The sequence below is a fragment of the Symphalangus syndactylus genome, chromosome X, assembly GCF_028878055.3.
Source record: "Symphalangus syndactylus isolate Jambi chromosome X, NHGRI_mSymSyn1-v2.1_pri, whole genome shotgun sequence".
Lineage (NCBI taxonomy): Eukaryota > Metazoa > Chordata > Mammalia > Primates > Hylobatidae > Symphalangus > Symphalangus syndactylus.
In genome coordinates this window covers 84,438,426-84,453,410 of record NC_072447.2, presented here as the reverse complement: position 1 = coordinate 84,453,410, position 14,985 = coordinate 84,438,426, and the positions used below count along the sequence as shown (strand labels likewise).

The 14,985-nt window shown below is 37.1% G+C and overlaps 1 protein-coding gene across 9 annotated transcripts in view; it reads left to right on the top strand.

Moving 5' to 3' along the window:
• ATRX (ATRX chromatin remodeler) overlaps positions 1–14,985 on the top strand; it is a 295,245-nt gene that overhangs the window by 155,632 nt on the left and 124,628 nt on the right. For all 9 annotated transcript variants that reach the window (XM_055268557.2, XM_055268552.2, XM_055268555.2 and 6 more), the window contains 4 exons: positions 3,704–3,845; positions 5,058–5,167; positions 6,046–6,192; positions 6,371–6,548. In XM_055268557.2, the coding sequence (XP_055124532.1) occupies positions 3,704–3,845; positions 5,058–5,167; positions 6,046–6,192; positions 6,371–6,548 (577 nt within the window). The remainder of the gene's footprint in view (positions 1–3,703; positions 3,846–5,057; positions 5,168–6,045; positions 6,193–6,370; positions 6,549–14,985) is intronic.

Below are 14,985 nucleotides of genomic sequence, written 5' to 3'. Positions count from 1 at the left end.
GGTAGATGATTTCTTCATAACTTGTCTCCTCCTGCATTTAGGATGAAGATACACTAATCCTCAATCCTGAAGACAACACTTAATAACAAAAGTATCATCAAGTCACTGATGAACATATGGTTCGGAAATCTTAATTAAAGCCTTGTATATTAGTTTTTTTATTGTGGCAGTAAAATGTACCAGACACTTAAACTCTTAAGACAAATTTATTTGTCTCACGGGTCAGGAAGTTGGGAATAGCTTAGTGAGCGTGGCTCTACTGGGTTTTCTGCTTAGTGTCCCACCAAGCCGAAATTAAGATGTTAACTAGAGTTTTGCTTTCATCTAAGACTTTGTATCCTTTTCCAACTCACTTGTTGGTAGAATTCAGTTCCTTTCAGTTATTACACTTAGGCCCTTAGCTACTAGAGTTCTCTCTCCACAACATGGCAGATTGCTTCATCTTTGAGATCAATAGAAAAGCATTTCAGTCTTTTAAAGGGCTCTAATTAGGTCAGGCTCACCTAGAATATCTCCCTTTTGATTAAATCAGAGTCAGCTTATTAGTGGGCCAATTATGCGAATGATAGTCCAATCATATTTACAGGTCTCAACCATACTCAGAAGGTGAGGGGATTATGCAGGATGTTTGTATCAGATGACGGTAATTCTGGGGCCACTTTAGGATTCTGTGTACCACACCTTGTAAACAGGACAAGACATTTAGGGAATTTCCCATTTTTATATAATGGCTTTACCCCAGTGATATGAAGCTACTACATATCCAGGCTAGGACACAGTAATAATTTAGTGAATACTTAGCCTATGCCAGATACCTTGCATACATTGCCTTATTCAGTCTCCAGAACAACCTTGTGGAAACTATTGATAATCATTTCCAGTTTGCAGATTCAGACACAGAAGCTAAGAGGGTTTAGGTAGCTTGATGAAATGGAATTTGGGTCTGAATGGCCTATGCTATTTTTACTTCACCACACTGTTTCTCAGTGTTAATCTTGGTTTGTATATCACAATTTTATGTAAGTACAATATCTGTTCAGATAATTTACTGCAAATCTGTGACTTATTTGTAGTTTTTTGGATGTGACAATGATCTTATGGTTTTACAAAGAGGAAGTGTCCTTTTAAAGAGACATTTACAAACATTTTATAGATGATATTGCATACTTTCTTGTGTTCGCTTCAAAATGATTTGTGGGATCTGGGGAGTTGGACAATGGGTAAGATGCTGTCAGTGAAACAAAACTGGCCTTAAGTTGATAATTTTTTTTTTTCTCTTGAGACGGAGTCTCACTCTGTCGCCCAGGCTAGAGTGCAGTGGCACAATCACGGCTCTCTGCAACCTCCACCTCCCAGGTTCAAGCGATTCTCCTGCCTCAGCCTCCCGAGTAGCTGGGACTACAGGCACGCGCCACCACGCTTGGCTAATTTTTTTGTTGTTGTTGTATTTTTAGTAGAGACAGGGTTTCACCATATTGGCCAGGTTGGTCTCAAACTCCTGACCTCATGATCCGCCCACCTCGGCCTCCCAAAGTGCTGGGATTACAGGCATGAGCCACCGTGCCCAGCCTTAAGTTGATAATTTTTGAAGCTGAGTGATGGGTAATAGGATTTATTATTCTCTTCCATCTACTTTTGTGTATGTTTGAAAATTTCTATATTGAACATTAACAAATTCATTTGTTAACTAGTTTTAATTGTAAATAAGAAAAAAGTGCCTAAAATTTTATTTCTTCACCATTGTAATGTTTTTGTCTTTTAAGTTTTTTTTGCTTGTTTGTGGTTTTTTTTTTTAGATGGCGCTTTGCTCTTTCACCCAGGCTGGAGTGAAGCGGCGCGATCTCAGCTCATTGCAACCTCTGCCGCCAGGTTCAATCCATTCTCCTGCCTTGGCCTCCAGAGTAGCTGGGATTACAGGCGCCCGCCACCAGCCTGGCTAATTTTTGTATATTTTATACAGACAGGGTTTCACCATGTTGGCCAGGCTGGTCTTGAACTCTTGACCTCAGGCGATCCATCCCCCTCAGCCTACCAAAGTGTTAGGATTATAGGAGTGAGCCACCGTGCCCAACTGCATAATGTTTTTATGATTTTAAAATCACGAGTTTCTGGTTTTTTTTCATAGAACCATAAAACTGTTTATTACAAGCATTTATTTTACTAAACTAGTATTTTGTAACGTTTAAGAGCATGGACTCGGGGGATCAACCCTCTGGGTAAATCTCAGTGTCATGATACTCAATAGTTGTATGACCTTGTGCAGGTTACTTAACTTCTCTGTCCCTCAGTTTTTTCATCTGTCAAATGGTAATACTTGTACCTATCTTACGTAGTTACTGAATATACTATGTAATGGATAGAGATTAGGATAAGACAGCAAAAAATATATGCACACACACACGTTACCTGTGTGCATATATCTACTTAAGTATTATTTTAAATAAGGAGCTTGTGATAATTGTTTCCGTTTTGTAATTAGAAGGTATTATATGTTCCTATCATGATTTTTGAGCCTGTGGTTCTGAAACCAGTGTTTCTAAATATTTTTTTCTTTTCACATCATGTATTTACAGTGTTTTTCAGTGGTAGTCATGTTGACAGCCTGAGTCGCACGGTTCTTGTTTGGGACTGTCTTCTTCCCCCTCCTTCCTTCTTCCTCCTCCTTCCTTCTTCTTCCTTCTTCTTTCTTCTTCTTCCTCTTCCCTCCTCCCTCCTCCTTCCACCTTCCTCCTCCTCCTTCCTCCTCCTTCTTCCTTCCTCCTCCTTCCTTCTTCTTCCTTCTTCCTTCTTCTTCCTCCTTCCTTCTTCCTTCTTCTTTCTTATTCCTCTTCCTCCTCCTCCTCCTCCTCCTTCCTTCTTCCTTCTTCTTCCTTCTTCCTTCTTCTTCCTCCTTCCTTCTTCCTTCTTCCTTCTTCTTCCTCCTTCTTCCTCCTTCCTTCTTCTTTCTTATTCCTCTTCCTCCTCCTCCTTCCTCCTCCTTTCTTTTTTTTTTTTTTTTTGGCATAGCAACCAACAACAGGGAACACTGCTTTTTTCACAACTCTGCGTAATAAATGTTGTTGAAATATCCAGGGTGAGATCTGTTAAGCTAAATTACTGAGATTATCAGAGTGATTTAAAATTTTTTGGAGAGTTTTGATTTTAGAAGACATAAAACCCTGGGCTCTGTCCTGGCTTTATTGAAGCAAAACAGTGGTGTATTAGTCCTGAGATTGGGTAATTTATAAAGAAAAGAGTTTTCATTGACTCACGGTTTTGCAGGCTGTACAGGAAATATAGTGGCTTCTGCTTCTGGGGAGGCCTCAGGAAGCTTCCAATCATGGCAGAAAGCAAAGGGGGAGTGAGGCACCTCACATGGTGGGAGCAGGAGCAAGAGAGTGAGGGAGAGGTGCTGCACATTTTTAAACAACTAGATCTTGTGAGAACTCGCTCACTGTCACGAGAATAGCCAAAGGGGATGGTGTTAAACCATTCATGAGAAATCCACCTTCATGATCCAACCACCTCCCACCAGGCCCCACCTCCAACATTGGGGATTACAATTAACATGAGATTTGGTGGGGACACAGATCCAAATCATACCATTTGGATTTGTGGTGTGGGAGTAAATGTGTCTATATTTTGGAAAATCTGCCTTGGTAAGACTGACCATTGCTTGAATGATTTCTTTGAGCTTAACTATCAACAACTCCTTTTCTTGTAGGTGATAGAAATTGAAGATGCTTCACCCACCAAGTGTCCAATAACAACCAAGTTGGTTTTAGATGAAGATGAAGAAACCAAAGAACCGTTAGTGCAGGTTCATAGAAATATGGTTATCAAATTGAAACCCCATCAAGTAGATGGTAAGAAGCTATTAGATGGTTCAATAATTTTTAGTTACATTTTTACCAATATTTGGGTGTGAGGCAGCTGCCTCACATCCTTCTAAGTCCTGGAGGTAAATTGGTGAGTGGGGCGGGGAATCCACAATCCCCCTGCCTTTATGGAGCTCATAAACAAATGAGGAAGAACAAAATTGGGTGATTGCAAACACAATGAGTGTTATAAAAAGGGAAAGAAGTGCTCCTAACAAATGGGTAGATATAGCAAGTGGGTTTCACCTAGTTAGCAAAGATTGGCCTAAGGGCAGCTAGGGGTTGGGAAGAGCTGTAGCTAGCTAAAAGCCTTTTTCAGAAAATGCTATTTCAGCATTTTTAGGTATGTTTTCTTTATTAGAGTTGAATCAGTAAGTCAGTTTTGAGTGTTTATGTGAATAATCATAAGGGAGGTTCTGTAGTTCCTACCTTTTGAGTTGCTAGTCCCCTTTCTTGCTCAGTGTTTACCATCGAATAAAGGAAAAGATGATGAAATTATCTGCTGGGTTTTTTTTTTCCTGATTGACTCAATAAACTCAAAGGTATTTTTGATAGGAAGCCATTCTCTCTTTGGATAAAGTTGCTCTCTTTTTACAAAAATTATTATTATTATTTTTTGAGATGGAGTCTCGCTCTGTCACTCAGGCTAGAGTACAGTGGTGCTATAACAGCTCACTGCAATCTCTGCCTCCTGGCCTCAAGTGATTCTCCCAACTCAGCCTCCTGAGTATCTGGGACTACAGGTGCACACCACCACCACGCCCGGCTAATTTTTTGTATTTTAGTAGAGACGGGGTTTCACCATGTTGGCCAGGCTGGTCTTGAACTCCTGACCTCAAGTGATCTACCCGCCTCGGCCTTCCAAAGTGCTTGGATTACAGGTGTGAGCCACTGTGCCCGGCCACGTTTCTCTTTTAGAGTATTCTTATATTTCTTTGAACCATCGCAGGGAATAGAGAATGTCTGCTGTGGATAGCTTAGAGAAGATGAAGGAAAGTCCACCTGTTCTATGTTTGTGTTAACTTGTTTCTGATTTACTTTGGTGGGAAAAAATCCCATTTACATGTAAGAAATTATTTACCTAAGTGTTTTTTTAAATGCTGTTTCTTAGAAGTTTTGGTTATGTTTTTGATGTGTTTATATAAAGGAAGTTTTTAACTTGGGCCTTTAAATTTAAATTAATGAAGCTGTTGTTTTTAGGTGTTCAGTTTATGTGGGATTGCTGCTGTGAGTCTGTGAAAAAAACAAAGAAATCTCCAGGTTCAGGATGCATTCTTGCCCACTGTATGGGCCTTGGTAAGACTTTACAGGTAAGAGCTGAAGAATATGAAGGTATCCTGTTTTTGTGGATTCATTAATATATATTGGATTCTATTATGTTTCAGGCACAGTCATAGGGGCTGAAGATAAAGCAGTGAACAAGAATAACAAGATCTGTCTCCAAGGAGCTTATATTCTAGTGGAGGAGAGAGCTGCTAATCAAATAAGAAATATATACTTTCAGAAAATGAATGTTAAGGGAGGATATTGAGTTAGGAAAGGCATCTTTTAGGAGGTAATGTTTGAGCAGAGGTCCTAATGAAGCGAGGTTGTGGGGTGTCAGGTATGGCCAACAACAACTGCAAAGATTCTAAGGTAGAAATTACCTTTTTTTTTTTTTTTTTTTTTTACAACTTTTAATGGTTTATGATGTTAAAGTAATGAGAAAGTAAAGTATCTTTTACTATTAAAATTGCTGCATTTCTAAATGACAGGAGTTGTAACAGAGATGTAAAATTGGTGAATGTATTTGTACTTTTAAACCATAAAGTAATTATAGATTCAATGGGTCAGAACACATTAAAGTGGAAAAATATTATGTAACACGATTATCTTCTAAATGAGCGATGGTATTTTTTGAAAGACTATAGGGACATTCTGTGGAGACCTAGGACTTAGTATTGGTATGGGATCATTTTATACTATTCACATTGATCATAGAATCATGGAGTTTTAGAGTTGGAAGAGCCTGATACATCATCTACTTGAACTTTTGCATTTTACTATCTCTTTCCCTGTGCCTTGCCTGATTTGGAAATTCTGGCTGTTTATTGTTTAAGCAAAACAAAGCTATAATATTGTAAGATTGCTTAATTTATTAATTATTTTGTGGATATTTAAACGAAGGTCACAATCTGTTTTCTTATAGGTGGTAAGTTTTCTTCATACAGTTCTTTTGTGTGACAAACTGGATTTCAGCACGGCGTTAGTGGTTTGTCCTCTTAATACTGCTTTGAATTGGATGAATGAATTTGAGAAGTGGCAAGAGGGATTAAAAGATGATGAGAAGCTTGAGGTAACTTATTTTAAATGTTATCTATTATTAAAATAGTCACATGAAATTCATATAGTAAACTATTAATTTTTTCAATTTTTAATTTTTTTTTACCAGTGATACATATTTCAATGGGAATATTTAATATTCACACGTTTTTAGTAGCTACCTAAAAAAAATCTTTATTTCCCAACAAAAGGTTTCTGAATTAGCAACTGTGAAACGTCCTCAGGAGAGAAGCTACATGCTGCAGAGGTGGCAAGAAGATGGTGGTGTCATGATCATAGGCTATGAGATGTATAGAAATCTTGCTCAAGGAAGGAATGTAAAGAGTCGGAAACTTAAAGAAATATTTAACAAAGCTTTGGTTGATCCAGGTAAGGTATTAATAGACAGTGACATAAAGAAGCAAATTGAATAAAAAATGTGTTTATATTTTATTTAACACATACTAATTGCACAACCACTAAGTATCTGGGCTTTGTTGTGGTTATCTTTCAGGTTTTTGCCTTTTAGAAAATTCTTAGTATTTCAATAAGATAAAATCACCCTTAACGTCGCCAGCTGTTCAGAATTTATTTGCTGAGTCTGAAAGTGTTTAGGGTTTTAGGGGATACCTTGTAAACACTTAAAAATGCATCAGATGCCTGTGTTGCAATCAAAGATTCTTCCAGCTATCCAAATATTAGGTGATAACAAGAGCTCTCTCCATATCCTGAAAACAGTTTATGTCTTTCCAAACTTCATGTCATTAGAAGAATTGCTGCTTGCTCATCTGCTTTTAAGGGGCCATCAGTATGAAAGGTTAATATTTTCAATACTGTTGATCCTTATGTGATAGTAATCTGATGTGAGAGCCAGATGTTGATATATTTGCTGCTCGGAAAAGCAACATGTTGTACTGTCTGCAAAACTAAAATTAATTTTTAATCTATGATTATTAATTTGTGCAATTTTTTCTTCATATGTTTATCTTGTCATATCATATTACTTTAAGACACTATTGAGGTTTTATTTTTGTTGAGAAAGTCTGGGTAATTGTCATTGTCAAAGTGATAGTAATCTTTAGAATCCATGGCTTTGCCTCTTTTTTAAAGATAATGAGGTAGTTAATACATAGCAAAATAACTGCCATCACAAATCTAAGGCCTAATAATAAGTTTATCTTTTTCCCACGATTAAAATAGGTGTCTAAAAATCCTGTGGCTGGTTTATTGTTGAAAAATTATAAGCTAGTGTCTAGTATCATTGTAGCAGATTTTTTCCACAAGATTTCCTTGAAACTATTTTAATACAACAGTTTCAGGTGCTTAGTGTACTTATTTGTTTATGGAAAAATGAAAAAAAGAAATTAAAGCTTCTAACATGAAGGGTAACATTTGTCATTGCCATGTTTTATCATTTAGTGACATTTAAAAAAAATTTTTGGCCGGGCATGGTGGTGCACGCCTGTAGTCCCAGCTACTCGGGAGGCTGAGGCAGAAGAATCGCTCAAACCTGGGAGCTGGAGGTTCCAGTGAGCCAACATCGTGCCACTGCACTCCCATCTGGGTGACAGAGCGAGACTCCATCTCAAAAACAAAAAACAAACAAACAAACAAACAAAAACTTTTCATTTTGGAATAATTTTCTGTTTACATGAAAGTTGAAAAGGAGTGCAGAGAGTTCCCATATACCCTACATCTGGTTCCTCCATTGTTAACATCTTACATTGCCATGGTAGATTTGTCAGAACTAAGAAATTGACACATTGTTGACACATTATTATTAATAACTTCAAACTGCATTTATATTGCACCAGTTTTTCTATCCAGGGTACTACATTGTATTTAGTTGTCATGTCTCTAACAGTCTTCTGGTCTATGACAGTTTCTCAATCTTTATTTTTTCATTATCTCATCAGTCTTACGGAGGACCCTCCGGGTAGATATCCTGTAGAGTGTTCTCTAATCTGAATTTATAGTTTTTCTTGTGATTAGACTGAGATTAGACAGGTTTTGAAAGAATATACCAGAGGTGACATACCCTTTTTGTCACATCATATCTCGTATCGGAGGTACATGATGAGCACTTGCTGTCACTGATGATGTTAACTTTCATCACTTGGTTAGGGTAGAGTTTGTCAGGTTTCTCTCCTGTAGAGCTGCTACTTTTACCTGTCCCTCATCTGTTCATTGGAATCCAGTCACTCAGTCTAGCCCACCTGAATGGGAGGATAGCGGAAATTAAGCTCCATCTCCTATAGTGGGTAATATCTGCACATAAAATTTGGATTTTTTTAAAGAAAAAAGTATCTTTTTTCACTCATTTATTTAGCCTTCGATTTATATAATTATATACTCATCTATTTTTAGTTTGTGCATTGGACTATAAACCATTACTACATTTTTTTTTTTTGCTCAAATTGTTTACTTTGACCATTGGGAGCTTTTTTTAAGGTTAGGTCCTCTACCCTTTGATATGTCCCTATCCTTTTGGCTTTGAGCACTGTATGACTTTCTGGCATTACTGGATGCTCCAGGTTCATGTTATATTGTCCCGGCCCCAGAATCAGCCATTTCTTGAAGACATCATGGTTCCTTTTACTGAAAATTGACATTTACAAATGTAAACACACCCATATAATTTGCAAATATATCCTTCCATTCTGTGAGTTGTCTTTTTACTTTTTTATATCATCTTTTCAGTAGTAATCTTTAAAATTTTGATTACATTTAATTTACCTATTTTTTCTTTTGTTGCTTTTGCATTTAGTGCATATCCAAGTATTCATTGCTTAATCGAAGGTCATGAAGTTTTTCACCTGTGTTTTCTTATTTTATAGTTCTAGCTCTTGTATTTATGTTTATGATCTATTTTCAGTTTATTTTTGTATATAGTATGAGGTGGGAGTCCAACTTCATTTTTTGTATTTTGATATCCAGTTCTAACACCATTTGTTGAAAAGACAATTCTTTCTTCATTGAAGAGTCTTGACACCATTGTTGAAAATCAATTGACCATAGATGTTTGTGTTTATTTCTAGGCTCTCAATATTATTGTATTGATCTATATGTCTGTCCTTATGCCAGTGTGACATTGTTTTAATTACTGTAGCTTTGTGGTAAGTTTTGCAATCAGGAATAAGAAGTCCTACAGCTTTATTTTTCTGTCTCAAGGTTGTTTTGCTATTTGAGGTTCCTTGAAATTTCATATGAATTTGATGGTTGGCTTTTATATTTCCTCAAAGAAACTAGCTGGGATTCTGTTAGATATTGCATTGAATCTGTAGATTAATTTGAGGAATATTGCCATCTTAATATTAAATCTTCCCCTCCATGAATTTCTAATTTCTTTCCATTTATTTAGGTCTTTATTTTAATAATGAAATTTGATTTAGGTCTTTTAATTTCTTTAGTGTAAAAGTCTTGGACTTATTTTCTTAAATTTATTCCTAAATATTTTATTCTTTTTGAGCCAATTGGAAATAAAATTGTTTTAATTTTATTTTCAGATAGTTCTTTGTTAGTATATAGAAATACAACAGATTTTTGTATACTGATTCTGTATCCTGCAACTTAGCTGAGTCCATTTATAAGTTCTAATAGTTGCGTGTGTGCACGTGTGTGTGTGTGCGCGCATGCGCGCGATTTAGAGTTTTCTATTAAGAAAATCATACAATCTATGAGTAGAAATAGTTTTACCTTTTCCTTTCCAATGTAAGTATCTTTAACTTCTTTTTCTTGCCTAATTGCCCTTCTTAGAAATTTCCATACAATGTTGAACGTAAGTGGTGAGAGCAGTTGGTTGTCATGTTTTTGATCTCAGGGAAAGCTTTCAGTTCTCCACCATTGAGTATGACATTAGCTGTGGATTTCTAATAGGTGTCTTTTATCAGGTTGAGTAAGTTCTACATTGGGTTATATTTTTTGTTTTGATAATTAAAAAAATAAATACCTAGATTACCCTTGTTAAAACTTAAGAGGGGCTGATTTCTCCATTAGGTTTTATTGGAAGTTCTTCAGGAAACTGAAACTCTACTTTTATTTTCCTTTCCAGAGTATATATGAGTATTAGAGATAGTTCCTCTGCCATAGCTAGGTAACCATCTGCAACAAGAATATTCTAATATCCATCATGTATAACGTGGAATATATTAAAACTGTAGTTAAGTTTTAAGGTTTAGTGGTAGTATTTAGATATAATTTTCTTTGCCACCTAAGTCTAAAGTGTCAGGATCTGTTCAGTACTTCTAAATTTATTAGAAAGGATCTGTTAAGTATAACACTTAATTTTCCAGTACGTTTTCCATTTTCTGCCCAGTTTATCTTCTCTGATTTGGAACAAATTAGTGATAGTCAAGAATCATATAAATGGCAGCAGAGTATGTGAAGAATGAAGTTTGGGTGTAATGTCAAAGAAAAGTCTAAATTGAAGTTCAAGATGGAAACAAAATGTCAGAACCAGACAGTTTTGGGTATGAGATTCTTAAGGATGAGCTGAGGTTGTAAACTTAGAAGGTAGGCTATTAGATGAGAAGCCTGGAAAATTGGGAGTATGTATTAGGATTGGAAACAGTGTTTAGAGCTCACCAGAGTTAAGATAGTAGTGTTCATCTTTCAACTTAGCTGCTCTGGTTATCTATTCTTGCATAACAATTATCCTAGGGCTTTGTAGCTTAAAGTGACAAGAATCAGCTGGGTGCAATGGCTCATACCTGTAATAACAATACTTTGGGAGGCCAAGGCAGGAGGATTGCTTGAGGCTGGCAGTTCGAGGCCAGCCTGGGCAACATAGACCCCATATCTACAAAAAAAAAAAAAAAAAAAGAATTAACCAGGTGTGGTGGCGCACACCTGTAGTCTCAGGAAGCTGACGTGGGATGATTGCTTGAGTCCAGGAGTTCAAGGAAGCAGTGAACTATGATCACTGAGATCATAATCATCACAGAGTGTGAGACCTAGTTTCTTAAAAAAGAAAGTGACAACATTTTGTTAACTTTCCTAGTTTTACTGGGTCAGGGATTTAATAGAGGTTTACTTGGACAGTTCTAAACATTTTATCAACTTTTCTAAGTTATGGTTTTTTATGTAAAAAAATTCACCAATAGGTGGCAATGTAACACTGAAAAAGAATTTGCATTTAACTATAATAGTATGTGACAAAACCTGTATTTGACCTTTCTTCCCTAACTTACCATTTGTTTTGAGGCATATTTTTCTACTTAATGTACTTAAACAATCTGGTGGAGTTTTCTAATTCACATTACTGTTTTTAGAAGAATGTTCCACATTTTGTAGCTTGAGAGGACATAATTTTTATGTGTGTGCGTGAATGTGCATATGCACAGTATTAATTCAAGGTATGTGCATATGCACAGTATTGCTTTAAGCAATAAGATAGATCTGTGTAATTTTATAAAATAATGACAGGTTTCCATAGTGTATTGAACCATCTTAACAGACTCTTTTAGTCAGGCTTGAATTTTTGAACAGAAGAAATTCTCTTCAAGTCTTTCTCTAAATTCCTGTTTTTCTGCTCTCCAGAGCCTCATGGCTGCCATTCCCCCTGTAGTTTCTTTATAATTATTTATAAGTGTAGGTATTTTGAAACCCTCCTATCTGATACATATATGTCATTGTTTGGGAATTAAGTTTTCTAGAAAGTATATAAGGTAACAAATATTACATTTTATGTAAGTATGTATGTATGTATGTATTTAGGGGGCAGGGAGATGGGGATCTCATTCTGTTACCCAGGCTGGAGTGCAGTAGCATGATTATAGCTCACTGTAGCTTCAAATCCTGGGCTCAAGTGATCCTCCCAGTTCAGCCTTCTGAGGAGCTAAGACTACAGGAATGTGCCGCCATGCCCAACTAAATTTTTTTTTTTCGTAGAGACAGGGTCTTACTGTGTTGCCCAGGCTGGTCTCGAACTCCTGACAACACCTAGATAATTATTTGGAGATGAGGATCTCACTGTGTTACCCCGGCTGGTCTCGAACTCCTGACACACAACTCATTTTTTGTAGATGAGGGTCTCGTTATGTTGCTTAGGTTAGTCTTGGCCTCCTGGCCTCAAGCAATCCTTCTGCCTCAGCCTCCTGAGTAGTAGCTGGCATTACAGGTGTGAGCCACCATGTCCAGCTAAAACTTACTCCTTTCGAACATTAAAAATACTTATTTTTAATTTTTTATGTTAGTAAATGTTATATACATTCCTCTTATAATTCATATTCTAATATGATGAATAACATGTTTAATATATGAATAACAATTTTAACTTTTTCATTGACTCAGGGTTATTAATGAGTGCATTTACTTTTATTTTTATTTTTATTTTATTTTATTTTATTTTTTTTTTGAGACAGAGTCTCGCTCTGTCACCCAGGCTGGAGTGCAGTGGTGGTGCAATCTCGGCTCACTGCAAGCTCCGTCTCCCGAGTTCACGCCATTCTCCTGCCTCAGCCTCTCCGAGTAGCTGGGACTACCGGCGCCCGCCACCACGCCTGGCTAATTTTTTTTTTTTTTGTATTTTTAGTAGAGACGGGGTTTCACGGTGGTCTAGATCTCCTGACCTCGTGATCCGCCCGCCTCGGCCTCCCAAAGTGCTGGGATTACAAGCGTGAGCCACCGCGCCCGGCCCTATTTTATTTAATTTCTTTTTGAGACGGAGTCTCACTCTGTCGCCCAGGCTGGAGCGCAGTGGCGCAATCTCGGCTCACTGCAAGCTCCGCCTTCCGGGTTCACGCCGTTCTCCTGCCTCAGCCTCCCGAGTAGCTGGGACTACAGGCGCCTGCCACCACGCCGGGCTAATTTTTCTTTTTGTATTTTTAGTGGAGACGGGGTTTCACCGTGTTAGCCAGGATGGTCTCTATCTCCTGACCTCATGATCCGCCCGTCTCGGCCTGCCAAAGTGCTGGGATTACAGGCGTGAGCCACCGCGCCTGGCTTACTTTTATTCTTAATTCTTCTAGTTCTTCAGATATCCTTACTAACGATAGGGCTACCACTCTCCTTCCATTGCCATGCCAACAAATAGTTCTTTTAAGTTAAAGAAATTATAAAAGTGATACATATCCTTAAGCAAAATAAAAACAGAAGAAAATGTTGTATATTGAAAAGTAAACGTTCCCTACCTCCTAGTCTCATTATTGTTTCATTTATATCCTTATAGGAATTTTTTGTGCTTACAGAAGCATGTATTCTCCTTGTTTGGTATTGCGACACTTAAGTGGTCCTCAAAGCCACCCTCAGGCTTGGTAACATAAGAAGGGCTCACAGAACTCAGAAAATCCATTAGACTCATGGTTATGGTTTATTACAGCAAAAAAATACAAATAGGATCATAATATAGATTATTCTGCAACATACTCCTTTTTATTTAATAATATATTTGTCATATCTTTCAAGGTTTGCACATAGAGATATACATCGTTTTTTCAGATTATTATTTATTTTTCTATAAGTTATTGGGGTACAGGTGGTATTTGGTTACATGAGTAAGTTCTTTAGTGGTGATATGTGAGATCCTGGTGCATCCATCACCCGAGCAGTATATACTACACCATATATGTTGTCTTTTATCCCTTGCCCTCCTCCTACTCTTACCCCCAAGTCCCCAAAGTCCGTTGTGTCATTCTTATGCCTTTGTGTCCTCATAGCCTAGCTTCCACGTATCAGTGAGAACATTTGATGTTTGCTTTTCCATTCCTGAGTTACTTCACTTAGAATAATAGTCCCAAGTCTCATCCAGGTAATTGCAAATACTGTTAATTCATTCCTTTTTATGGCAGAGTAGTATTCCATCATATATATATATGCCACAATTTCTTTATCCACTCATTGATTGATGGGCATTTGGGCTGGTTCCACAATTTTGCAACTGTGAATTGTGCTGCTATAAATATGCATGTGCAAATATCTTTTTTGAATAATGACTTCTTTTCCTCTGGGTAGATACACAGTAGTGGGATTGCTGGATCAAATTGTAGTTCTACTTTTAGTTCTTTAAGGAATCTCCACACTGTTTTCCATAGCAGCTGTACTAGTTTACGTTCCTACCAGCAGTGTAGAAGTGTTCCCTGATCGCTGCATTCACACCAACATCTACTGTTTTTTGATTATGGCCATGCTTGCAGGAATAAGGTGGTATCACATTGTATTTTGGATTTGCATTTCACTGATCATTAGTGATGTTGAGCATTTTTTCATATGTTTGTTGTCTATTTGTATATCTTCTTTTGAGAATTGTCTATTCATATTCTTAGCCCACTTTGTGATGGGATTGTTTGGTTTTTTTCTTACTGATTTGAGTTCATCGTAGATTCTGGATATTAGTCCTTTGTCAGATGTATAGATGGTGAAGATTTTCTCCCACTCCGTGGGTTGTCTGTTTACTCTGCTGACTCTTCCTTTTGCCATGCAAAAGCTCTTTAGTTTAATTAGGTCCTGGCTATTTATCTTTGTTTTTATTGCATTTGCTTTTGGGTTCTTGACCATGAAATCCTTGACTAAGCCAATGTCTAGAAGGGTTTTTCCAATGTTATCTTCCAGAATTTTTATAGTTTCAGGTCTTAGGTTTAAGTCCTTAATCCATCATGAGGTGATTTTTGTGTAAGATGAGAGATGTAGATGCAGTTTAATTCTCCTACATGTGGGTAGCCAATTATCCCAGCACCATTTGTTGAAAAGGGTGTCTTTTCCCCACTTTATGTTTTTGTTTGCTTTGTCGAAGATTAGTTGGCTCTAAGTATTTGGGTTTATTTCTGAGTTCTCTATTCTGTTCCATTGGTCTGTGTGCTTATTTTTATACCAGTACCAAGCTGTTTTGGTG